Raw genomic sequence first — 26,049 nt, forward strand, 5'->3', positions numbered from 1 at the left:
GAGAAGTGCACTCTGGCGGTAGGAGGATTTCTGGAGGCATTTCCTGGGTGGAGGACGTGTGTAGCTGCTGTGAGCAAGAGGGCCGCAGTGCCTACATCCTGTGTCGCTGTCTTCTCTGCTAGGAGGTAGAGGGACGAGCAGATCATGACAGCCTGCCAGGTGATCGAGTGAGCCGACCAGAGGGACATCTGAGACCGCTGTGCAGCGATCGTGAACAGGGATTCGGCCATGAGGAGCAGATGCTGCTTTGGATGCCCTGTTCTTTTACCTGTAGAGCTTGACGATCTTTCCCTAACAAGTGAGCTGACTCAGTATGAGTGAGTTCCGAAAGATAAATATCGGTACTGGATACCCAGAAACCGATATTGATGCATCCCTAGTTTAAACATTTGATATGTTTTCTAATGTGAATAAATTATGGGTTTATGAGATTTGTGGATCATTGCATTCTGTTATATAGATTTTACACAGCGTCCCAACTTTTTTGGAATTGGGGATGTATTCTACTGAAAAGGGTCCTTAGAACGGTCCGCTTATATTCCTTTCTTTAAAACCTTAATTTTTTTTTGCTGTAACTGCTTAAAATATATTCGCTGGTAGTACCCACTGGATTGGCTACCTTTTCTCCACAATGTTCCTCAAATTGTTTCAGGGGCTATGCAGCTCCCGGTACGTATATCCACATATGGTGGCAGTGCCCAATAGTTGTGAAGTTTTGGAACCGCATCTTTAATATATCTTCTAATCTACTGAATAGAACCATACCCAAAGATCCATCCATAGCTCTGCTTAATTATAAGCCGGATGATATCCCCTCTGCTTTTTTAAAACTTTTCCCTCACATTGTTACAGCCGCAAAGAGGGAAATAGTCAAATCTTGGAAATCCCCTTCCCTTAGTATCACCAATGTCAAACATCACATTCACTGGATAATGTCCCAAGAGAAAAGAACTGCTAAATTAAACAATACTATGCATCATTTTGAAAAAATATGGTCACCATGGGTGCAAAAATGTTTACCCTCAGACCCACATCTAAGACTATTTACTCTCTAATGAATTATTTAATGGCAACTGATTAGAGGATACCGGCTCCCTCCTCCCCACACAGCCTGGACTCCTCTGTCTCTCTATTTCTCTACTCTATTTCTCTTTTCTTTCTTGCTACCCCCTCCCTTTCTTTTTCTCTTTCTGCACTTTTATTTTTCTCTCTTTCCATACAACAACGTGTCCTTTTAGTTTTGTTTTTTAAGTAGATCTTGGCCATTGATATTCATTCTACATGTGGCCTAACATGATACATCTGCCAATGCGATTCCCGCGTCCTTCTGAATTTGAAAAGCGATAGATACGTTTTATTATTTTTCGATTATACAAAACTTTCTACACTCTATATTTCTATTTGAACATGAAGAGGTACACACTAATGTTTCTTGAATCTAAGGATTCCAGAGGACGTCTTGACGGTTGTAAACGTTGATGCCTTTGACAATAAGAGAAAACATTTTCTTTAAGGCCCCAGATATGTCTATGTCATTATCTGTATTGCTTATTACTATACACTTTATGTTGGCTCTCCTACCATAATACGACTTATCTTCTTTCTACTGTAAAATCCCCAATAAACATTTATTATATATTAGCTGGAGTTTGGCTTAAATTTGTTTGTTGCTTACTCAAAGTCCATTTCAAATTACACATCCATATAAAATGATCCTGTCCATAGGGTAACAACACTGCAGTTATTTGCTCTAAAACAAACAGTCTTGTCTTTCTAGTCCAAGTAAGTGAAAAAATAATGGATCTGCTGGCAAGGTTAACAGTAAAAAAAAAACTATGTTACAGTGAGGAAGTCAAAGAAACAGAAAGTGCTGTGTTAATGCCAGTGAGAGACTGCATCATATGTTATTTCTGCTGTTGCCCAAGGCAGACCTTCAGTGTTAATAAACCTTTCAAGCCAAGTCCCCCTTGGATAGCAGGCACAGTTAGGTACCAAAGGGTACTCTTATATAAAGGACAAATAACAGGGAGAGTCCTCTCTCTCAATAAATCCAATACATTTTCATAGCCGCTAACAGTAAAAGACGATATTCAGTCTCAAAAAAAGTCATAGTATCAAAATGTAGCACGTAATGTTTCAATTCATTTTAGAGTCCCATAAAGTTGTGGAATACCGATGAATACTTCCAGAAGGATAACATTCATCACGCATACGTTATATCAGCACATCTAATCCAATGTGATAATTACCACCATATATCTGAAAGGAGCACTCACCCGACACTCTGATCTCACATAAAGAAAGGTCAAAAAACACTTTGTATTTAAATTCCCAGGACACAGGACCCAATGCATCCAGTACCCATTACATGTATGTCTACATCACTGCGGTCACTTTGTTGTCTCAGAATCCAGGTGAGCTCACACAAGCAACTAGGTTGAACTTGATGGACATGTGTCCTTTTTCAACCTGACTAACTATGTAACTATATAACCAGCAGAAATTAACCGTCAGTGATTACAGGAACCAATTCCCGAATGGCAGTCAGAGCACAGCCAATGCCCTACGTCCATTTGCCTACCAGTATGGTTTTTAATCGTAGAAAAAAAACACCTAACGAAAACCCGCACAAACATTTGGGAACATACACACTCCACGCAGGCGATGTGATCACAAGGGATCAAATCCAGCACAGCAAGGAAAGAGAACTAACAATGTATCCATCAAGCTGCCCTTAAATGTTGTAAATACTCTCACTTCAAATGCTGTATATACGCACCCTGTGAGGTATAAAATACTTCATTTAGTCATCTCCGCATTTACAGTCTTAGCGTGCTTCTGCATATGTATATTCTTTGAGCTTGTGTTGATGGACAAATGCTTGATTTCAGGTGCATTCAATTTAAGAGCTTATACTGAAAGGTACCCTTAACCTTCAGTTGACTTCCTTCCAAGCTGCATCAACCTAATTCAAGCTGCTTTTACATTCCCATTGACTTGTATGGGGAGAGAAGTATTTTTGATATGAACAAAAGCCAGTCGACACAGACCCTAAAGAAATTGAAGTTGGGTGAGGAAGGGGGCAAACTGTGGAAGTAAGCCAATGGAACAAAGCAATTCCAGCCAATCAGGAAAGGTTATGCAATTGTGCCTGGAGTGACTTTGCAGATGAGACTTCCGCAAGTAAAGTTCATGTTTTTTTAGAGTTTTCACAGCTGCTATCTAGGGATTGTTACATGAGTGTTGTGACATGAGAGAGAGAAGACTAAACACCTTCCAACAGCCTCTATGCACAGGTTTCATTAGCTGGGATAACAAGAGGAATGGAATGGGTCCATTTCAATATATGCCCAGTTGTGAGAGCTTTGAGTGCCTGTTCACACTTCTTTGCTTATAAATATATCCGCTTATTCATGGCTTTAAAATATATTAGATGAGTTGGATTTCTATGAGGAGCATGTCCAAGCTGCAGGATTTTTCAAAACTGCACCTTAAAGTAAATTGTATTGATAATAACAATATTACAGAACTCTTTGTGCTGTCCATGCATGATTTAGCTGCAATAACTGTACTTAAAGAGACCAAATTACCTGCTTCAGGGCTGCAGAACGTAGATAAACGTCCTACTCCTGAAGCGGCTTTACCAACATCTTGGTAGCGTTTTAAACAGCCGGCAATGGTTGTTCAGATACAAGTGATCTGGTGGCTGTACAGCCTTCCCATCACTTGTTAGGTGCGGCGGAGTGTGCTTCCCCGCCTCCGCCCCTGCAGCCAGCTACCCCGGGGCTCCGCTGTCCCCCATGCAGGCCCAGGACTGGCACAGCGGGTCTCTCCTCTTCGGTCAGAGGGAGATCAGCATGATCCCAGCCGCTGATCTCTCCTCTGATCACTGGACCCGGAAGTGATGTGTATTACATCACTTCCGGTGTCACTGTGCACATTCTCCGGCTCTTAGAGCCAGCAGAAGAAGTTTGTGAAGCAGATTGCTGCTTTATCAGCTTCTTTTGAGTCCCTAGGTGACAGTAGGGGTCTGACAGACCCCTGATGTCTCCATAAAGAGGACCTGTCACAATCTCTTAGCAGACTTGTTAGATAGCAATAAAATGTGACAAATTATTGAATTTGATTTTACACTTTAAAGTCCCCCGCCCCCACGTACATACAAACACACGTCAGTTGCGCCTACCTGCAAAAACAAAAATTGTGCCACACATTACATATCGCCACGAATGTCGGAGTGCGAGCGATTAATTCTAGGGCCATCAATCACTTTTAATACTAAACTGATGACCATTATAAACCTTTTGAAGCATTGTCTATGGGAAATGTTGGGTATTGTAGTGTTTTGCGTTTCTCGGACACATGCAACTTTAAGGATTGACATGTTTTGTATCTATTTACCTGGCGTGACCCCATCCTTTATATTTTACCAAAAAATTGGGTATTAGATAATGTTTCTGTGCACTAAATTTCATTTTAGTGGCTTTTATCCTAAAAATACTGGTTTGCTAAATATTTGCGCAAATATCATATGACATCAAAAATAGCAACTAGCATCTTTTTTTATTCTACAGGGCCTCCGCTTTCAATAAATATATCATTGTTGGGGGGTTGTAAGCTGTTTTTTTTTAGCCAAAAATGCAGATTTTTTTCATGTGTGTGCAACTATTAAGAAATTGCTCCGGACAGCGAGTGGTTAAACTAAAGCCTGTAATAGAAGCATACGTATATTTGTAAGCATATTTGACCTTCAGGGCCCATGTCTTAAAACTGTGTTGAAGGAGCAGGTATTTATAGTGTCAGATACCTGCAGTGATGTTTTAAGAGATATGCTTTCAGAAAGTTACTTATGCTTCTTTTATGAATTGGCTTTAGTTTTAATTGTTGATCTTAATGACAGGGTCACTTTAAAGGTACATTCTAGTCCTAATTAAAAATGACCTTGAGATGCCTATAAGGAGTCTACCCTGCCTGCAGCATAATTTACATGGTTATTCACTAAAGGGTGAAGAGTTTGGAGAAGGCAGGAGAAGTGACCAATCTAGGACAACATAGCTGGTCTGTAAAAATTCTCCAATTCAGCTCACTTTCCAGTTCAGCTATGTTGTCCTAGATTGTTCCCTTCTCCTGCCTTCTCCAAACTCTTCACCCTTTTGTGAATAACCCTGTTAGTTTTTCATTGGTTCAATGGTTACCGCACCCATTTACCCTACTTTCTCCTATCTGGAACCAGATGATGCTGGAACACCCTTCTCATGTCCTCGCACACAAAAAGTCTGGTGTGAAAAACATTGTCAAATGACATTGATGCCCTTCCACTGTTTTCTGCAGCTGTAAATTGAAATAATTCTATTTGTGCTGTAGTGAACCCCAAGGGGCCTTAAATGTATGAAGATGTGCGTATTCATGTGTTCAGTGACCGTACATCCAGCAGACCTCCTAACAGACCTGTTATTTTGTGGCAGAATTTCTTGTCTCCGACTCTGATTCTTCTATCTATGCAGCTCATTATTTAGTGTAATATTTACACCTACAGTCACCACTTGAAAGCCTATAAAGAAGATAGATGACATCATTGAGAAAATCAGATCATTCTTCATAATAAAAGCCACGCATATGCTCACATTATCGGAATTTATGCAAACTCTGATGACGGTGTAAATAAAATAAAGGACAGTTTTGCTCATGTAAGAACTGTCAGGCTCTGTGATTCCTGCGACAGCAGAAAGCTCGCTGTAAGATAAATCTATACAAATAACCACCCGTGTGCTCCACATTTCCTCAGAATATGCCGGCCTGTCACCGCTCATAGTTTAGCATCTCTACAGACCTGAAATGTTCCCCTGCATTATTTTTATTCAGAAAAAAAAAAGATTTTCTTCCATTAGTCACCAAGAAGAATTTGGATATTACATTTACACTTCAAAAGGAATGCAAATGGAAAGAAGTCGCACTTTAATTAAGGACATATTTTGCTCATAAATTAGCGTGCCCCACTAGATGTGATTTTTAAATACATTTCTCATAAGATAAAAGGTAAAAACTATTTATTATACATGCAAAGCAGCGATTTATAGATCCAATATGTAAAAAATGTTTTGAGTTCTAACAGAGAAAAAAAAAAACTGTCTCATCCGCTGCTGGAGATTTACTTTCATTTAATCAGCATGGGTTTACTACTTTGCTTTAACAGATGTAGAGCCACATAAGGGGAAGACACTGCTGATCTATCCACACTTTGCCGTACATAATTGTCCCTGATTCAGTATGACACTTGTGGATGTCTCATGCAAACCATTGTTCGTTTTGGTCAATCCTTTTTGACATCACATTTTACGTCCATGACACTGTAATCACTCTGTTCTCCAGCATCTGAACCGCTGAAGAAACCACTCATCTGTTCCTACCAACAGGATCGCTTGTGTGCAATAGGCCTTAGTAGTTATCTTTAGGGATGCACCGATAATGAGTATTTGGGCAAAAACTGATACTAACCCAAATGCTCCCGATACTTATCCCGATGGCTCACCCCCCGGCTTCCTGATTGTCCGGGAAGACAATGTGTTGTCTCTTTTTGGACGATTTCTTAAGGGACCGTAATATACAGGGGTACGGGTACTCCTAGAATGAGATCCTAATAGGTTGGATTTGATGGACTAATGTCTTTATTCAACCTCAAATACTATGTAAGACGGCTCCATGCTCCCTCGTCACTTGGTCACGAGCCTGCTTCCCGGCCAACCAGGAAGCTGGGCAGCATGTCATTACCCGCCCCGGCTTCCTGATTGACCAGAAAGCTGGCTCAATGGCCAATCAGGAAGCCGGGCGGCGTGTAATGACTCCATGCCCATCTTCCTGATTGGTCGGGAAGTTGGCCAATCAGGAAACTGACCGGCAAGTTATTACTCACCCCTTGGCTTTTTGATTGGCCAGAAAGCCGGCTCCGTGCTTTCTTATCACCTGGTGACGAGGGAGTATGGAGCCAGCTTCCCTGCTAATCAGGAAGCCGGGCGGCGAGTCATTACACGGCGTCAGGCTTCCTTAATGGGACTTCCAGCCTCAGAATATCGACGAGTACCGAAAAAAATATATCAGGACTTGATATCGAAAAAACGGTATCAGTGCATGCCTATTATAGCTGGAATACTATTTCCGTCACTTTAAGGCTGCATTCACACCTGCACGTTTGGTGAACGTGCGTTGAGCATGCGTCAAACACGCACAATTTGGCGCACATTGACGGAAACGCAGGCAATGTTCTTGCATTGCCATTTGTTTCTAATGGCATCCCAAATGTGCCCAGGAAGATGCGTGTTTTTCCTTCTGCAAATGCAGAAGTCAAAAACACGTTTGCTGTGCATTTAGGCCTCATTGGTGACGTGCAGCAAGCCATTGACTTCAGTGCACTGCCACTCCCCCTACCACCCCTGAATGCAGGGTGCCAGCCAGCTTTGGTTCCAGTGCGTTCTAGAGGCCGAACACACAGGAAGGCGGAGTTTTTGGTGTGAACCGGCCCTAAAACAATAATACATGAACAAATCTATAATAATGTAATTTAACAGGCCTCCTGGACCGGTATCACACTACTCAACACAACGGACACACACACTCCTACTCACTCTGATGGCAACATACTAGATTTCATGTTCTTTCACCTCTGCACTCTTTCACATCGTCCTCCATCACACTTTTTACTTTTGACCTTGTCACTACAAAGTAGGTTGGAAAACATTTCTCTGCCATCCGCTTCACTATTTGCCCCCTGGACCCTGTTCCCTCACCACTACTTCGGTCACCCTTCTGCTCTATCCTACACTCTCTTACTCACATTATTCAATCTTTCCCTCCCCTCTAAAACATGCGCTGGTCACCCCAATATGCAAAACACCCTCACTGTACCCCATCACCCTTCATTTCAGACCAATCTCCTTACTCCCATTCACCTCCAAACTCCTAGAACACCTAATCTGAGCCATTCCACCTCACTGATTACAACTTCCTCAACCCCTTACAGTCCAGCTTTCGCCCCCAATACTCCACTGAAACTTCCCTCCTAAAACTCACTAATAACTAACTGCTAAAAACAAAGGCCCCTATTCCTTACTCTTGCTATTAAATCTTTCTGCTGCTTTAGCAGGCCTCAAAATATCCACGCCCCCTCGCAATTGGTGAGTGAAAATTGTGTGGGGGAGAGTGGCATGTCATCGAGGGGGTGCGCCGCCGGTTGGACCAGGGATGGGACACTACCGCCGCGGCGATCGTTAGCTTCTATTCTCTCTTCTACTCCTCTATAGCTGCAGCTACAGAGCGGTCGAGGACAAGACAGAATAGAAGCGAACGATGGCCCAGCCATTAATGTATGCAGCGTGGGAAAAGAAAGTTTTATCTCCCTACTACTAGGATTTCTACACCGCCCCACCACCACCAAGAAGAGGGCACCTGAATACCATCAGCTAAGTGCACTGTAAGTCTCTTTTCTTTCTTCCTTACACCGTTAACCTCTGCGCTGTACGTCACACTGACCTCTGCGCTGTACGTCACACTGACCTCTGCGCTGTACGTCACACTGACCTCTGCACTGTACGTCACGCTGACCTCTGCGCTGTACGTCACGCTGACCTCTGCGCTGTGCGTCACGCTGACCTCTGCGCTGTGCGTCACGCTGACCTCTGCGCTGTGTGTCACGCTGACCTCTGTGCGTCACACTGATCTCTGTACTGTGTGTTACATTACTGACCTCTACACTCTGTGTTGTTACTGATTTCTGTATTGTGCGTCACACCGCTGGCCTCTGTATTTGGCACTGACTTCTGTAATGTGCGTTGTTACTGATCTCTGTACTCTGCGTCACACCGCTGACCTGGCGGATTTAAGGGCAGGAGTTAGGTGGGGCAACTGGTGGCGAGTAACTTTTAAGGCCTGGCTAGTAGCTCAGGACTTGAAATTTTGAGCCCTGGCTTTAGCACTCAAGTACTCCTTTAGTGTCACCTACAAATCTAACTCCTCTTTCTGTGGGGATCCCCCAAGGCTCTGTCCTTGGACTCCTCTTCTCTATCTACACATCCTCCCTTTGCCAGTTGATAACCTCACATGGCTTCCAATACCATCTCTATGCCGATGACACTCAAATCTATCTCTCCACACTACAACTCATCCACTCTGTGTCACTAATCTACTAACTGGCATATCAGTCTGGATGTTCCAACACTTCTTAAATCTCTCAATCTTTCAAAAACGGCTCAATATATCCCCCCATTTTTTCAATTGAGATTGATAACACAACTATCCAACCCTCCCCCATGCCAAGATGCTAGGTGTCATCCTTGACTCCAACCACACATCTGCCCCACATCCAATTATTATCCAAATCCTGCCGCCTTCACCTTCGCAACATCTCCAAAATACGCCCCTTCCTCACCAATGACACCGCAAAACTACTCATCCACTTTTTTGTTATCTCTCATCTTGACTATTGCAACGCCCTCCTCATTGGCCTACCTCTACACAGTCTATCCCCCCTTCAGTCTCTCAGGAATGCTGCTGCTAGACTCATCCACCTAACTGCTCTTTGTCTGCCGATCCCCACACTGGCTTCCAAAAGGATAAAATTCAAAATATTAACCACTTACTCAAAAGTAAGTAGTTAATATCACCCTAACCATCCCCTCCACTCCTCCCAAGACCTCCTGCTTTCTAGCTCCCTCGTCACCTCCTCCCATGCTCACCTCCAGGACTTCTCTAGACTCTCTCCCATCCTTTGGAACTCGCTATCGCAACCTGTCTATCGCCTACTCTGACTGCCTTTAGGCGATCCCTAAAGACTCCTCTCTTCAGAGAAGACTATTTTGCCTCAACCTAACCACTGAACTATCACTTTCTCAAACAAATCATCCCCACACAGCTACCTCCTCATGTATCACTTGTCCCTCCCTTTTAGATTGTAAGCTCTCACGGGCAGGGCCCTCCTTACCATCTAGTCTTGTACTGTAACTGTTGTTTTCCTTATATTGTAAAGAGCTGCACAAACTGTTGGTGTTATATAAATCCTGTAAAATAATAATTTGGTGATCCCTATCAGTGTATGCCATTTCTAACTCATTGGCAGCTGTGTCAGGATTAGTCAGTGTGGTTCAGTTATTCGTCTGCTCTCTTAGAATATTAATGGCATGTACCTGAATTTACTGTCTCACTCTTGTCACAACATAGATTTGATGTATAGGCTTCCAGTAAATAAACACTAGATATTATTAGGAGTAGCAGCTTCCTTCATCTCCCAGCAACAGTGGATTCCGGGAGACAGCTGATGGAAGAGATGTGGTAGTGACACCAGGCTCAATAAGGAAATGACAAATCTGACAATCCCGTCAGAGAAACAGTTGGAATCCTTTTGTGAAACATGTATTTAAACTTAATGACTCACCATATAGACTTTCTGTGATAGCATGTTTACTTTAGAAAGTCAGAGCTCCAGCCTGTATTACTGGTCACTCCTCGACCTCAAATGGCAAATATCTATGATCAAGACATCAGATCGGCACCCTGGAGCAGAACGGTAGCACAGAGTATGTCACAAATTCATATACGATTCTGCATTGCTGTAAAAAGTTTTGCTGGGATTTGTAGTCCTCTAAAGGCTGATGGTATTATTATACTGTGGCAGAATTACAAGGGTCTCAGCGTTTGCAGCTGTGACCGGGCCCTGTACCATCTTAAAATGAGTCTGTATTGTTTTGGAAAAACTGTTACATGACACTAAAAAAAGGTATCGGTAATTGGTATTGGCGTGTACTTCAGGAAAAGTATCAGTACTTGTACTCGGTCTAGAAAAAAAAAATGGTATTGATGCATCCCTACTCCCATCCATGCACGTACCGAGGTAGACATGTAGTAATATGGATTGAAGGCAGAGTCTATGTCCTACAAGTGCGTTGCATAGGCAAAAATGCACCTTCGCCTGTGTAGGCAGCAATCCCAGCGCCGGCCCTGCACGACAAATTTAAATAGGACACAGCAACCTGCTGGGAGAAGTACCCTGCTATTCAGGTAAATGGAGATGTGGGTGGGGGCTTCCGATGTAACCACAATTCATCTTACACCCTGATTATGGATATAACACCAACCATGATTATTAGACTTTAGATACATTGAAAGATTTTTCAGGCTACCAAGTTGCTTCTGCTGATTTTCCTTTTCTGTGAAAATAAAAACCAATCCTCTTTAACAAAAAAAATTCAGCCACTGGGAAAAGCCAGCCAGAACAAAGCTGTAAGGATAGAACCTAATATGGGTATTACAGAGTATTCATGGAGACAACTCACTGTTACCCCAAACAAGGGCTTGACAAGTTTCCATTTCCACAAATCAGGATACATTTATTTGAACTCCCAGATTAAATATACTGAAACTGCACAAAATGAGAGAGGACACGGATCTTTTAGCAAAATGTACAGCATTTATTCACAAAATGGACAAAAAGGCACAATTCTACATAGTATCAGAGCTGAAAAAATAAAGCCGGCTTTAACTAGCTTATAAATATTTAAATAAAAGAAAGAAGGAAAGAAGCGGAGAACAAAGCAAGAACAGCAGAGTAAAGACAAAATGGCCGTAATCCTTTTTCCTTCATTTTGCAGGGGAAAATAAATGCATGCGCTTTCTGCTGCAAGTGAACAAATCCATGACAGTGGATGATCAGTACAAAGACTGCAGAGACATTTACGCTACTCCTTCAAAACAAAAACATTAAATTCCAGGTTTGCATAAACATATTTACCCTTTTACCGGCAACAAAATATTCATTATACCTCATTGCATTGAAATCAGTGTTAATATATCAAGATAAACTCATTTACATTTGATGTTCCCACCAACACCAACAGTACAGCTGCTTAAGCTATGTAGTAACAGAAAAAGAACATTTATGAGGGGTTATACAAACCACCTGTCTCTTTTATAGGGGGCGTCACTAAGCAAATTCACTTCCTAGACCTTCATACTTATCCAGAAGACCAGAAATGACATCTCAGTTTCATGAAAAGGCAATGGATTATATATACATATAAATCTACGCACGGGTGTGTGTAGTGCATCACCACTCAGGACGTTCCTGGAGGGACATTTCTTTCATTTAATCCCACTGAAGAATACTGCAGGTAGCCTGTGGTAATGGCTGGCAGCGCAGGACATTGGACAGAACATTTCATGTATAGCTATCAAGAAATCTGAAGGCCACTGCTGTCCTTTTCTGAAAATGTCAGTTGCCTGGGAGTCCTAAGCAGCAATCATTTTGGAACCACAGACCTAGAACAAACATGCAGTCAGTGGGGTCAGAATTTCTGATTTGCATATTTGTAGGGACTCACTTTTTAAAGTGGAACTATGGGCACAATAATAAAAAAAAAAATTACACCTGTCACAACCATTAACAAAACAGTTTTTAGTATTCCGAGCCCCCCCAATAATATAGTTATTATTACAGGTTTGTTCTGCAATAGAATCGCCCAACAATCACCCTGGGGACAGAGAAGTCTTAGATGGACTTTTGATTGATATGAAGTTTACCTAAGCACCAAAAATTTAACTCCAACTAACACTTACGTTTTTTGGTTTAACCTGAAACGTTTGCTCGGTCTGAAAGTGGAAAAATAACGGATCTGCTGGCAGGATCAATAAGTAATAAACCTAGGGAAAAACAAAATGTTGACCGAAATGACATATGATGAGGTCTGATTTTGCCGATAGTTGCACTTAAGTCAAAGCATCACTTTAAAAATCAACCCATGAAAGCCAGGCAACTAACATTTTTAGATTTCTTCTACTCAAAAGGAGCATTTTTATTCTACTGAAAATGGAGATAGAAACCAAAGAAGAAAAAACAATATAAAACATGGGTATCAGTGAAGCATGCCATTGCTAACCACGGTTTACAAATGTTACATGCGTGTTTCCAATTCGTTATTACATTCATGAGTTTTATTAGTAGCTCTTTTACATAATGGTGACTTTTGGTTTAATGGCTCTTAAAACTCATCTGAACTTTCAGTCAAAATCAGTTCAATACTTTCCAGGTGCATCAAAACAAAAGGTGCGCAAGGTTTTGCAGCAGGGGTAGGCAACCCTGAAGAGGTGAAGATTTACCGGAAACAACATGATGAAACCTCATCGAAGATCAAAAGGAAGCTGATATTTTTTTTTTTTAAACATAGCAAGGCCCCATTAAAAAAAAATATAGGTAGTAGAGCAAGTAGATTCTAACCAGTGATCACCTCGTCCCACACTTTCTTTTCATATGATACAATCACGTCCCTGAAACATTTCTCATGCTGCCATCTAGCAACACAGTACATCACAAAGCAGCCAGTAAAGTAGCAGGGACTTTCCCTCCCTATGACCAACGACAACACCCTTACTGGAGGAGAGAGCAGTCTGCACCTTCTCGGAGATCTCTCCTCCTCCCCCAGCATTAGCTTACCACTCTGGCTGCTATGACAGAAGTAGTGATGTTCCCGTCACTACTTGACAGCAGGTTGGAACAGATAGCAAAACTTTCAATTTACCTGTTACATGGCCCCAACCTGTTGCCGACCGCGGCTTTTAGTTTAGTTTTCCTTTGGAAATCAGCCAGTCAGAGGAGAAAAGCCTGTCCCCCCCGTCAGCATCCTTGCTCCCCATGAAGAAGCATTGGTCTCTTTGCAGAGGTAGATATCTTTATCCAGCGAGGAGTAGAAGCTTTGCTGATTTCAGAGCTATAGGTGTGACTTAGCAGGGGGCATGTCAGACCTCTGTAGAGAAATGAATACATCCGCAAGGGTCACAGGGGTCTTTCTCTACAGCATGCTAGCAGGGGAGAGGCTCTTTTACGCAGGCTGAGTCTGTTTTCTAAAGAAAAGCAAACGGTAAAGACTTAAAAAAACAAATTGGCTCCCTTGTGATCTTTGATGATGCTTGATCATGATCATGTTGTTCAGGTAAATCTCCACCTCTCCAGGGTTGCCTACCCCTGCTGTAAGACTTTGCATACCTTTAGTTTTGATGCTTTAGGTACTTCAGATTGGAATTCTTAGTATTTTCCACCCATGCACACTTAGATTACCAACTGCTATTTTAACTTAGGCATGGATAAGAAAGATTACATTGCTTTAACAATCCAGTACTTGATGTGTTTCAGGATTCATATAGAACTGAAGTGAATTCTATCACATACCTAAAGCAGAACACAATTGATATAAACAGACATCATACATTGCTGTGGAACATGGACTGCATATTTGTGCATAAAAAAAATAAAGCCTGTTGTGAACAAGCCCTTAGAGTATTAGATACAGAGTGTTATTGTGTGTGGTCACAAACTTAAGGTGCCCATACACTGTACGATTATAGTACGAGAATGGCGGGAAATCCTGTGATCATACCATAAATTGCAAAGTGTATGGAAGGCGTGCGACCGTTTCTACTGTACGGTCGCACGTCTTCCGTCGAACAAGCAGGCTGGAAAACCCGCCGGGAATCGTACGATTCTCGGCGGGGTAATGGCCGGCTTGTTCGACAACTGCCGAAGGGGCCGGTGTGCGCACGCGCAGACTGCCTGTTTGCAGTCATCGGAAGCCTGCCCCTCATTGCAGTAATCGGAAGCCTGCCTCACAGGGGGGGCGGGCTTGCGATGATCGCAAGTACGATCTGCCTGTCCGAGATGGGCAGATCGTACGTTTTTTAATTACTTTACAACCCTCGCAAGACAAAAGTCTTGCGAGGGTTGTAAAGTGTATGGCCACCTTTACCCTCCACAATACAGGTAGTAGTCACTCTGTTATTTAAACTGAATGATTGAACAGCTGACATGCATACCAGTTACACTGATGGTCATTTGGAAAGATCCAACACCTCTCTCTAAAGCTGGCCATACACCTTACAATTATCTGCAGATTGTCTGTGGTCAGATGGAAAAGGTGCAACAAATTCCTCCATCTACACTTAACTGTGTTGCACTGTTTCCATCTGACCACAGAAAATCTGCAGATAATTGTAAGGTGTATGGGCACCTTATGTCACTCTGGAGATCACAAACAGTTAACAATTAATAGCAGAAATGGTTTGGAATTACTCACAGTACGTTGTTTGAGGTGGAAAAAAAAAAGATTCATAATAGAGTGTCAATCCTGCAGTATGAATTAAGTCCCATTGACTGCTTTTTCTTTCGTAATGGCAACACCCTGTATGGTAAAGTCTGTGTGGCTCGTTACATGACCATGCCTAGCATTTAAGTGAGCAACTGAACATCTACTTCTGACTGGGCAGTTTAGCAATGGCTCAGACAAGTGATCTATATAGTTGAAACTCATTCAGCCACAAAGTCAATGGCAATTCCTTGGGATTGAGCTGGATTGGAGTTAGCAAGGTGTATAAATACCACTCTAGCTAAATTTCTTTGATGTGCTTAAAAATAGCAATCAAACCAACTTTTAGAGTCAGAGGTCTGTGACCATCTCTTATTTATAGGCGGACAGGCTTACAAATATACGTGGAAAAATCCACACTACGAAGCAGAGCTGGATCCTCTACAAGGCAGGAGCCTAGATTCTAAGGGTAGAGGTATAGTGCAACTGGCCAAAAGTTGTGCACCTGCCTCTCACTAGCAGGCAATTGGTGTCTGATGGAATGGACTTTGCCATTACAAACCATGCATGAGGTGACTTCTCTGTGTCTATTGCAATCTTCATCAAAGTCAAGAGAAGGGGCTGGGTGGTCAAAGCCGCTACCTTGCCTGTGTAGGTGCCTCAGCTGCTTGTTGAAATCCCCTTGACCAGGACTTTCCAGCGATGGCTAAGCAGATCACATTTGCTTTACCACTACTTATTCCTTGAATTAAATATAACGTACAAAAACACATCTCATCATTTATTTTTCCTTACTGCAAGGCAGTGAAAAAATCATTGACTTGAAGGAATGCATTCGCAATTATCCAGTCAGATCTTTTATGCCACATAATGCACAGCACTTTAAACTGATAAAAATATTCTACCCTTTTTTGTTCCGTGTTTTTTTTAGTGGTTCTGATTTCATTAAATGTGAATAAAAGGCAAACCAGTGTCCATAAGAGCTGTGGATTGTCCATTAAACACCAATCATGTTGTACATATCAGGTAACTTCCATTTTATAAAAAATAAAATTCCAATGAAAACAGTTATTGCAGCAACACTCTGCTTTGCCTCTTGCCATTTTGCTCTGTCACTAGTTTAATAAGGAGTTGTGATTATTTAACCTGCACTTCAAACAGCGTGTGGACTTTTTAATATCTTTTTCGTGGTGCTCACAGTGATAACACGGATGGCGCCGTGTTCCTCCAAATCACAGAACAGAAGATCACCAGCACTCAACAGGATGAAAGCGTGACCAATGTTGACCTGAAGGAGGGACCCTGCATGGCCCTGAAACGTTGGCTTGATGACACGTGACATGATGTAACTTTAATAAAAGCAAAAACAGTTCAAGCTTTCATCCTGTTGAGTGCTGGTGATCTTCTGTTCTGTAATTTCCTGAGGACGCACCACAAAAATGTTATTCTGTCTTATGAGAGGCACTCAGGAGGACACCTAATAAAAAAGGGTACAGGCCTGTGCTTACAGAGCAGACACAACACTGCTTAGTCAGGCCAGCCTATGATATTACATACATGTCATAGAATATTTGGCCAGTAATTCATTTGAAACTTTATTTTTTATTCATCAGGTAAATGTTGAAAGAAGCAGATTAAAAGGCATACAATTTCAAACGCAAATATTCACAATAGTGCAAATAAACAATGTTAAAGAAGACCTCAGATTTCAATGAAATGAAGGTAGGCGAGAATGTAAGCAGAGTGCTACCCGCTGGAGTAGTCACAAGACACTCACATGCGAGAATAGCAATGCAGTACCAATTCTGCTAGCCATTACTGAACCCTGACTGAACCTCGTCAAAAGCCTGCTGCGAGAAGGTGCATTTATGAAGTGTTTTGTTAGCCATGGTACTATGGTTGACTTTTCTTGCTACTGTACAGCAATACCTACTAACAGAATTAGTTATACTGGCTGTATAGCAACTCTCGCAGAGTACTGGCAGTCTGTTAAGACAGTTTACACACTGTGACCTCTTAATAAATACTTAAGCATCCGCTTCACATAACCCTATATAGCTGCAGGTCCTGAAAGTGGATCACAGCAAGACTTCAGGCCAGTGGATTGAGGGTTTAAGACTACACAAGTGAACAGCACTTTGGTAATCCATTTACTTCTCTCTAGTCCTCCATTTGATAGGAACCCTATGTATAGGGGCCTCCTTTAAGTCATAAAGTGTCAAAACAGGCCACATGTCTGACAAGTTCATGAAATAGCTTGGGAAAAACAAAATCATTTTTTTCATTACACTATAAACATCTCTGAAATGTATATAAAGCAAAGCATTATTAAATAGAGAAATAACCCTACTTAAAAGCTCTAAACTGCCAAACTAGTTGCTGTAAGAAATATATTGTACATATTACTAAACTGAACGGAGAGGACTAGTGAAACCACATGGGACTCTTCATTAAATACAAAACATAAATGCCCTAACTTTTATTTTTGATGAACCCTCATGCACATGGACAAAGGGACCTTCTAGGATTATGGCAACACGTGTCATTTATATCTCCTATGTGTAATCACTTTATTGAATTCATTCCATGTGACTCAACACACAGGAGATCCAACAGTCGCCCAATTTTGCCTCATTGCAAAAGTACTAATACACAAACTGAATTGCATGAGCACATTTGCATTCACAAGATTATTGGGTGATATTTATTCCCATTTGTAGAGTACCCCCGTGAAATAGATCTGCCAACTTTCTGTTGCTGTAGTATGAATTATCATCATTTGACTGGTGGTTGAATCCCATCAAACAAGTATCAGTTTGTCTAACCTCTAATAACGCTGTGACTAAATGAGGAAAATAAAGACTTTATTGATATACTAATTGCATTACTAAAAGTATATCAACGTTTTTGGAGTTGTCCAGATGGTTGAGGTCATAAAACAACAGTTTAAGCACATTGAGGAATTCTACTAAAATGGGCAAGTTATTCCAGTATTGCTATACCTACGGACCAGTGATAAACTTGAGAACTGATAAGACCAGTAGAAACTGTTGGCTACATAAACAGATTGTTTGCCTAGTGTATTTCACCAATGCTACTGCACTCCAAACTGACTCTACTGGACAACACATAATATAGTTGTTTGGGAGTTCTCAAGCTGTATACATAAAATGGTAGCTGTAATATTTGACCGGGACAATGAGATAATTGGATCTACCGTCATGAACTGGAATGGCTGAACCAGTGACTGGAAATCATCACCGCTTGAAAGGTTCACACACGTGTTCTTTGTTGGTAGAGATTAGCTCATAAATGCCAAACAGGCAGAAAACATCTTTGTTTTACTGTCCGCTCTTTCAATGATTTCTCTCTGCAAGATTTGACTGCTTGATTATACTTTTGTCAATTCTCACTCCATAACTTATTTCTCTGTATGAAAAGAAAAATGTAATCTGTTGAAAGGTATAATCTTTACAGACAATCGACTTGAATATAGAAGATATCATGGCCACTTCACTTCCATTATAAAAATAGTTTGGAAAACACAAGAATGATCTGTACTAGCAGATAACCCATCAATAATGTAACAGCCTTCTTCAGGAGGGAACACCGGTGTATTTTGATGAACTGCAGTAGGTATTTGTCATTTAACAGAACTAGCTGAGTAAAGCAGCACCTATACACACCAGCTGGGGAGGAATGCCTATCAAGTCTACAAAGAACCCTGGTGCCTGTATGACTGTACATGATCTCAACCAGTATTAATAAGAAACATCACTCTGCAGTGGTATTACAAAGTCAAAGACCTTGATTTAGGAAGATCAATGTATGGAGGAGGCTCTGAAAGCTAGCACCTACTACTGATAAGGAACTTACATACGTTTCAAAAGGTTTATGGCTTTATATTACTTGGGTTATTACAGAAAAAAAGGTGCCCAGTGTGTGTCATGGTTAAAATAAAAGCTTCCCAAGATACATGTCCAATGAACGGTCTACCACTGTTATTCTGGACATATCCATAGGCTAGAAAGTATATGCAAAAGTATGAAGATCACACTTTGACATGGGAAAAAAATGACATACCATGAGTTCACCAAGAAAACACAGCATGGCAGATCAAAAACCAGAGTGAATATTTAGGATTAGACATGCCTGGTCGCAGCTGGACTTTCATAAACCAGCAACATTTGTTAAAACATCTGCAGTGGATCTACAATCGGAGCGGCTTACTTTTTATTGTAAGTAATGCAGCTTTGTGATATATTGGAACGTTTGTTAGATTCCTTTCAAATGCAATGGATATCTTACAACCGTAAGTAATTTGGTGTGTCTTTTAGCTGTCTGACAGGGCAAACATTGACCAAACAACCCATAGTGGTAGTATATCCTTGGCCCAAAAGACTCAAAGTGTCTCTTACTACACACAAAGTTTGAGACACTGACACATTGGAACTGAAAAAGGGGGAACTATAAAGAGTTTGAAATGATGTGTGTACACAGCTTTATTAGAACGAAGGAGGTGCTCCCTTTTATTCCAGTTCCCCAAATGTAGAATATAACTTCAAGTGCATACTGTGCCATACTTCCAAAAGGCGGTGATCAAGAACTTCTTTTACATACATTTCATTACTGGCTCCAAGTACCTAACAAAATTTAGCCACTGTATTAACATAGGAGCTTAACAGGCAAACAAAAATTAAGACCATGCCTGGAGTATGGATCAAGTGCAAGGAAATGTAACGGGCCAGAAGTGCAAGTTGGTGTACCCAAAAACCAAATTTTGTGTATCATTCCAAAATGTCTTCTTTGTGCTTTCAGTGGAAAAAATAATGAAAGCACTTCCAGTGCAGCCCACCCTTGCCATGTAAACCTGCATATTGGACAGACTCTGCATCCAACCTAAACAGATACATGAACAATGTGTTTTCAGCAAATCAGGGAAAGGAATAGACTGGGTAGGAAGAATGTCTTGGATTTTCAAGTGCAAGTAAACAGGTTGGAGCAAGTAAAGGAAGAGCTGGCTGTTGACCTGTCTATCCATTGCTGCATAGCAGGTCTCATATATTCTTCATACACAAAAAGTTAAAACACTTGTTTGTAAGTAGTCTCTCCTGTGGTTATAGCTCCAAGGACTTGATAGAGTCATCCAATCAAGAGGCTAGGATGCCTCTTCTAATAATGTCCGTCTCATAGCCGCGATTCATGCTACTGCTTGATGACAGCCTCTGCAGTGAACACTTGTCTGTTGATTCTGTTTCAGAGTCACTCATCTCTGCATCTGGAGTATAGCCATCATTGTCATTGACTAGCTTATGTTTGTCTTTCGTCCTATCATTTGGTGAGACTAGGCCTAAGTATTGACAGCTGCTGTTCGGCTGACAGGTTTCTGATTTTTGTTGCTGTTTCTCGCCTTTCTTTGGAATCCGGAATCCCCCCCAGTTTTTCACTGGGCTTGTAGGCACTTTAATGGAAGAGGACTGGTTACAGTGGATTTTGATTAATGAACCACTGTACTTCGGCAAACTATTCCCATTTGGGCTCTTCTTTGAGAATAAACTTGTCTTTCCACTACATTGGTTCGTGGACCTCTTATATTCGCCCTGCCTATCAGGCAGCTCTCCGGGCCTGATAACTTTATGGCGCTGTTTGTGAGGCTTTTCTTTGAGCTCTGCTCTTACAAGGTCACACTGGGAGCGGCTATCCCTCCTCTTCCTATGGTCTGGCATATTTGCCTCATTTTTCTGCTGTACAGGTGCAACTTTGGCAATGGCCTTTTCTGCAGAATAAGTTGAATCAGCAGATGGCATTTCCTTTCTTTTATCAGAGCAGCTGGAGCGTGAGTGAAATGGTTTCATGGTGCTTGATGACCCGTCTTTATCCCTGTTCTTTTTGTGGGACATTTTAATGGTGCGTCCCAGTGAGGCACTCAGTTGTTTCCTGAAGAAAGCAGAGTGCCACTTCAAATCTTCAATTTTTGGGGCATCTGGGTTAGATGGCTGTGTGTTGAAGAGCAGAATGCTTTCAGAAATGGCACCTGGTTAAAAACAAAACATAAAAGTTGAATAACTTATTCCAGGAAAAACAGGTAAATCACCATAAGAGAAGTAGAAATTCTAACAGTTACAAAAATACAGGGCTGCCTGCGCTCAATTCCCTCTCAAAAGGCAGACAGAATGGGTGGGGTAGAGCTGAGGTGGCCAATCTGTGGCTCACACCCTATTTACGGCTGCAGGAAATGTTGCGGGTTGTCTGCATACGGTTGAGAGGTGATGCAGCTGGCATTTCACCTGACCAGGGCAAACCAGGTCATTTAAAACTCACTGCAGAACATGCAAAGTGGCAAAAATGTGGGAAGTGGTTTCTTTTGGCCGACTGCGATGAAGTATTCTTGAAACAAGGCACCACTTTGCAAGCTTTTCAGCAAGCTGGAGCATTGCAACCATTTGGCAACAATACCTGGTAAGTGACTGTTTACATGGTTACATAGTAGTCCCTTGTGGCTGCAGACTCTAGTAAGAAATGGTTGCATGTTTATAGAGGCCTGCATCTTTGTGTGCGAATGTTATTATAGGCCAGTGCAAACATCCATTTGTACATATGTGTATAATTGAAAACTTTGTATGACCGTGCTAATCTGTACTGTATGTGGCTGCGCGTTTTACTAGTTAAGTGTCTTCAACTTTCTGCAAATGTCCATTTAACAGGTGTAAGACTAATGTAGTGCAGTATTTCACAAGTTGTCCTTTATGTATGGCTCACTGGGTGACCCAAGAACAATTATGTTATCCTTTAGCTCAATGGTAACAACAATGGGCCCAGGATTGCTTGTCAATAAACTACATGTACATTTACAAACATGCTGGCCATAATAGTGCTTTTAAAAGGCTGTGTTAAGCCTAGCAATTGTGGGGATTCCCTCCACAGCTCTGCTGTCACTAAAGCTCACTGTATTAGGCTGCAAATCTGGATCTGGAAGCTTAGTCACTGTTCACAAACAGATTTCTGGGCTGACTGGGGACACTATGACAGTTCAGTACTGTTCATTTTGAAATGGAACACAGACAGATTAATGTCAGATGGCACGTTATGTTTCAGCGTCTTCCTTTTTAATGACAAAAAAGCAGAAATCAGCTGAGGAAAAAAAAATTAATACATTCGGGGCACTGCCGGTCTTCTAGCATTCGGAAACATGAGAACTGATGGAAAACTATGTCTACTGGTATTTAAAGAAGAGTCTGAACTACACCTACAGTCACATAACCTGAAAAGGACATATAGGCAATTAGGTGCATTACAAATGTTAGAAACTTAACTCCATGTAGACATACAAGAATTATATTAATGCACGGTATTCATTAATATTTTCTTTTACATGGAAGCAGTGTATGTTCCTGTTTTTGTCCTAGTATTGGCCTCCTGTAGTCCCTGAATAGCAGAGCTCCAAATGCTACCGGGCACATGTGCTGACAAGGAACATGATAATAGGAGGAGAGAGTAACTGTGAGATGACCTCACCAGTCTACTTCTTAGACTTAGAAGTGTTACCTAACTTCAGTAGAGAAAGATCAGGTCTCCTCCTTCCCCGCCAGACAGGGCTGTGTTGTGTGGCAGATTTGTGCAAATCTTACGTAGAGTGGACAGAAGTAAAAATCCCTTGGCAGGTAAAACAGCTGCAATATACAGTATGCATTTCAACGGCGTATTAAGGGGTTTGCCTGGAGTTCAGCTTTAAATATATCTAACCTAACACTACTATGATACAATATGTATGTTGTATTGATCAGATTGAGTATCATACCAGCACTGCTCTTATCGTGATCCATGAGTTTTGTGTAGAGATTAAAGATCTGTTCCTGGACTTTGCACACAGAACGCTTCATCTTTTCCCTCCTGGTCACCATGTAAGTAAGATTGCGGACCTGAAACAAAGCGACAAAGACCTCAGATCCGGATATGAAATTTGTTTCGCACACAGGAAGTGTCTTGACTTTACACCACAATCCTCCTTTGGCTCTGTAGGGATTAGTACGCCAGAACAGATGTACAGATGACAATCTAAAGCCACATGATTCTTGTAACAAGATCCAGAGGATAAGCCATAAGGAAAGGTTGCCTAGCCATCTCTATGCAGGACCGATGCAGTGTACGATCTTGTCTTCATACACCAGATAACACAGATTTCATGAAAAGGATGCCTAACCTAGAAAATCTAACCGAGATTTGCCACATGCATGGCCCAGAAGATGTATATCTGAAGTCAGTTACTGCTGACCAATGAACTTTTATGATAAACCCATGACCAGCAGAATTGATAATGCTGCAACCAGGCAATGCCTCGAGTACAAGGTTTTATTTCCAGTATTGCACTACATTACACAGCACATTGCAGAGTACATAAAATAGGTCTATGCACATCAGTCCCATTAACTGGGGGAGCTCACCATCTAATGTCCCCACCGCACCACGCTCAAGAAAGAAATATGCAGGTTGCCATTTGTTACCACTTTCTGAAAATGCCAATTGCCTGACTAACACTGGCCCTCTTTCTGCACTCCTTTTTAAGTTACTGACCTGGAACAAATATGCAAGTTAGGAAAGTCCAAAATCCTTTTTAGCACTTGTTCTGAGTGAGTGATTCTGATCGCAGAGGCAACAGGTTTTATATCTGATGTGCCCACTGCCCTATCGGCTTGTGTGCCATCAGCAGCAGAGTCTTTGTCTGACTCTTGAGTGGCTGCCATACTTAACTGATAAACTTCCTATTGAGAAGTCTCAATCGCCTATTACTCCTAAATTAAAGGGGATGTCTCATACTGATGCAGTGTGCATCACATTGTAAGCTCATAGAAACCTACTACGGTAAAACTAACTTTAAAGTCATTGTTGGGAACTTTGAGAATGAATTACTTCACATCACAAGCATGTTGCAAGTAACATGCGCCTAAAACAACTCCACCCTTGTTTCTTGCGGCTTAAAAATCAAAACCGTGACATAAAATACTTAGCTGGTACGGTTAAACTACCTCTGGGTCACTCCAATGCCCGACTTCTGTAAATCTTTGGATCTAGCTGTAGTGAACTACTTGGTCACACAATGAAACCACCCTTGGCTGTGGTTATACCTGGAATATGACATGTCCATTAACTGGCCACAGTTTCACTCTAAGCAGGCCACAGCAAGGAGGGTGGTGGTGGCAGACAATGTTTAGGTCTGCTTTAAAGGGCCGGTATAAATATAAGGGTACATTATAGCCAGTAAATACTGTTTACACAAGAAACTGTTCATTGCTAGATCTATTTTGTAACAAAAGCCCAGTTACACTACAAGCCAAGTCTCTACAATTAAAAAGAAAGGAAAATTATTATCACATAGCATACAGATTCAAATCCAACTACAAATCTCACCCTTTCAAGGTCCTGCCTCAGATGAGTAAAGAGCTGGAGCCGGCGAATCAGAAAATCTTGTTCCCGTTTGGCCAGGTTATCTTCCTCATCCTTCTTCGGAGTTATAAGTGGTTTATTGAAGTTGGATTTCCTCTTCAGTTTCCAGTACTGGTAAATATAATCTGTCATCTCACAGGAGATTTGCAAGGCCTGACTTACATCCTGTACATTGACAAATGTATAGAAGTCATCCTCAAGTTGCTGGAGCTTCAGCTTCCGCTGGCTCCCGTGCTTGGCCTCCTGCTGGGAGGCGCTACGGGCTTGTAAATCCTCTGAACACACAGGGGGGGCCTCAGCTGCCCCATTCAGTTCATCCTCTGTCTTCTTGTCTGTACTGTGCTTTGGACAATAAGACTTGAATTTTACTTCATCTTCCTCTGTCAGGATGGTCTTCATTTCCAGACCCCGATCAAAGGCGCATGTCACATGAAAAGCTATGCGACAGTTTTTAATAGAGCACTGAAAGCAAAAAATAAATGAAAGCATCATTAATAAATATGCAGCATAGAACAATGCTGGAAAACTCTGCCCTCTACCTTGGGATAAATAAATTCTGTATAGTGTAAAAGTGTCTAGGCCAAGAAACCAACCACACCTTTTAGGGGTACAAAATGCCCTTTAGCCCTCATTCACACCTATATATTAGGTGCGATTAGGGATTCCTGTGGCAGAGACTTCTGATTTCATGCAGCAGGAATCCATAATCTGCTGTTTAAAAGCGACAGCCATCACCCATTCAAGTGAATGATCGCATGACAGTGGCTGCATTTGAAGGCAGAAGGTAAGAGATCACTATCCAAGACACACAATCTGATTGGTTTCTACAACTAAAACAGGCACCCTGAATTTTCAGTTGCAAATGTTTAGTGGAAAAAACTACAAAAAACAGCACAATTCCTCTAAAAATAACAGGGCAAAGGAAGTCTATCAAGGACCAGCTGAGAACACTCAGAACTAAGCTTCATACTCTTAATCAGAGGGTGCCAATGGACATGTAGATCGTATTTTAGAAGTGAGAGAAATATTAATCAGAACAGAGTAATATTGCCTTAGTACTGTTTGATGAGCATTAATACTGCAACCCGTTCATTTTTAGTGCAGCAGACACCAAAAAAAAGCCTATGAAGTTTTAACTTGTAAATTAAACTAAAAATACAATTATAGTCATAGGGGGTCTCTTTATGTTAAGAATGATTTTCAAACCCTTTCTTTCAGTTGAACTCGACCCAAAAAAGTGCCCAAGGTAACAAGGATGCTAAAGTGCTGGAACTAGTACCTGTATTATTCTTCAAATCAATTCTCCTGCATACTTACGGATCCCCTAGAGTCCTAGGCCAATTGTAAACAAGGCTTCAATGTCTCTCAAAGCAGTGTTTCACCCTAGACCCCTCTATGTGCTAAGCCTCACCCTGCCATTTAACTGTCAACATTTGCTGCCCCTTGGTTTGATTGACAACTGAATGAAAGGGGAATAGGGTTAGCATCAGGAGGA

At 41.6% G+C, this 26,049-nt stretch overlaps 1 protein-coding gene across 1 annotated transcript in view; it reads right to left on the bottom strand.

The window, feature by feature from the left end:
• Positions 1–19,433: 19,433 nt before the first annotated feature.
• The window catches only part of JADE1 (jade family PHD finger 1), a 64,857-nt gene continuing 58,241 nt past the window's right edge, over positions 19,434–26,049 (bottom strand). The window contains exons 8-10 of the mRNA XM_018560292.1: positions 24,519–25,016; positions 22,912–23,032; positions 19,434–21,147 (exon numbers count right to left, since the gene is read on the bottom strand). Coding sequence (XP_018415794.1) covers positions 20,264–21,147; positions 22,912–23,032; positions 24,519–25,016 — 1,503 coding nt within the window. The 3' untranslated portion in view covers positions 19,434–20,263. The remainder of the gene's footprint in view (positions 21,148–22,911; positions 23,033–24,518; positions 25,017–26,049) is intronic.

The sequence above is a fragment of the Nanorana parkeri genome, unplaced genomic scaffold (assembly GCF_000935625.1).
Source record: "Nanorana parkeri isolate BGI_ZX_2015 unplaced genomic scaffold, ASM93562v1 scaffold446, whole genome shotgun sequence".
NCBI classification, from domain to species: Eukaryota; Metazoa; Chordata; class Amphibia; order Anura; family Dicroglossidae; genus Nanorana; species Nanorana parkeri.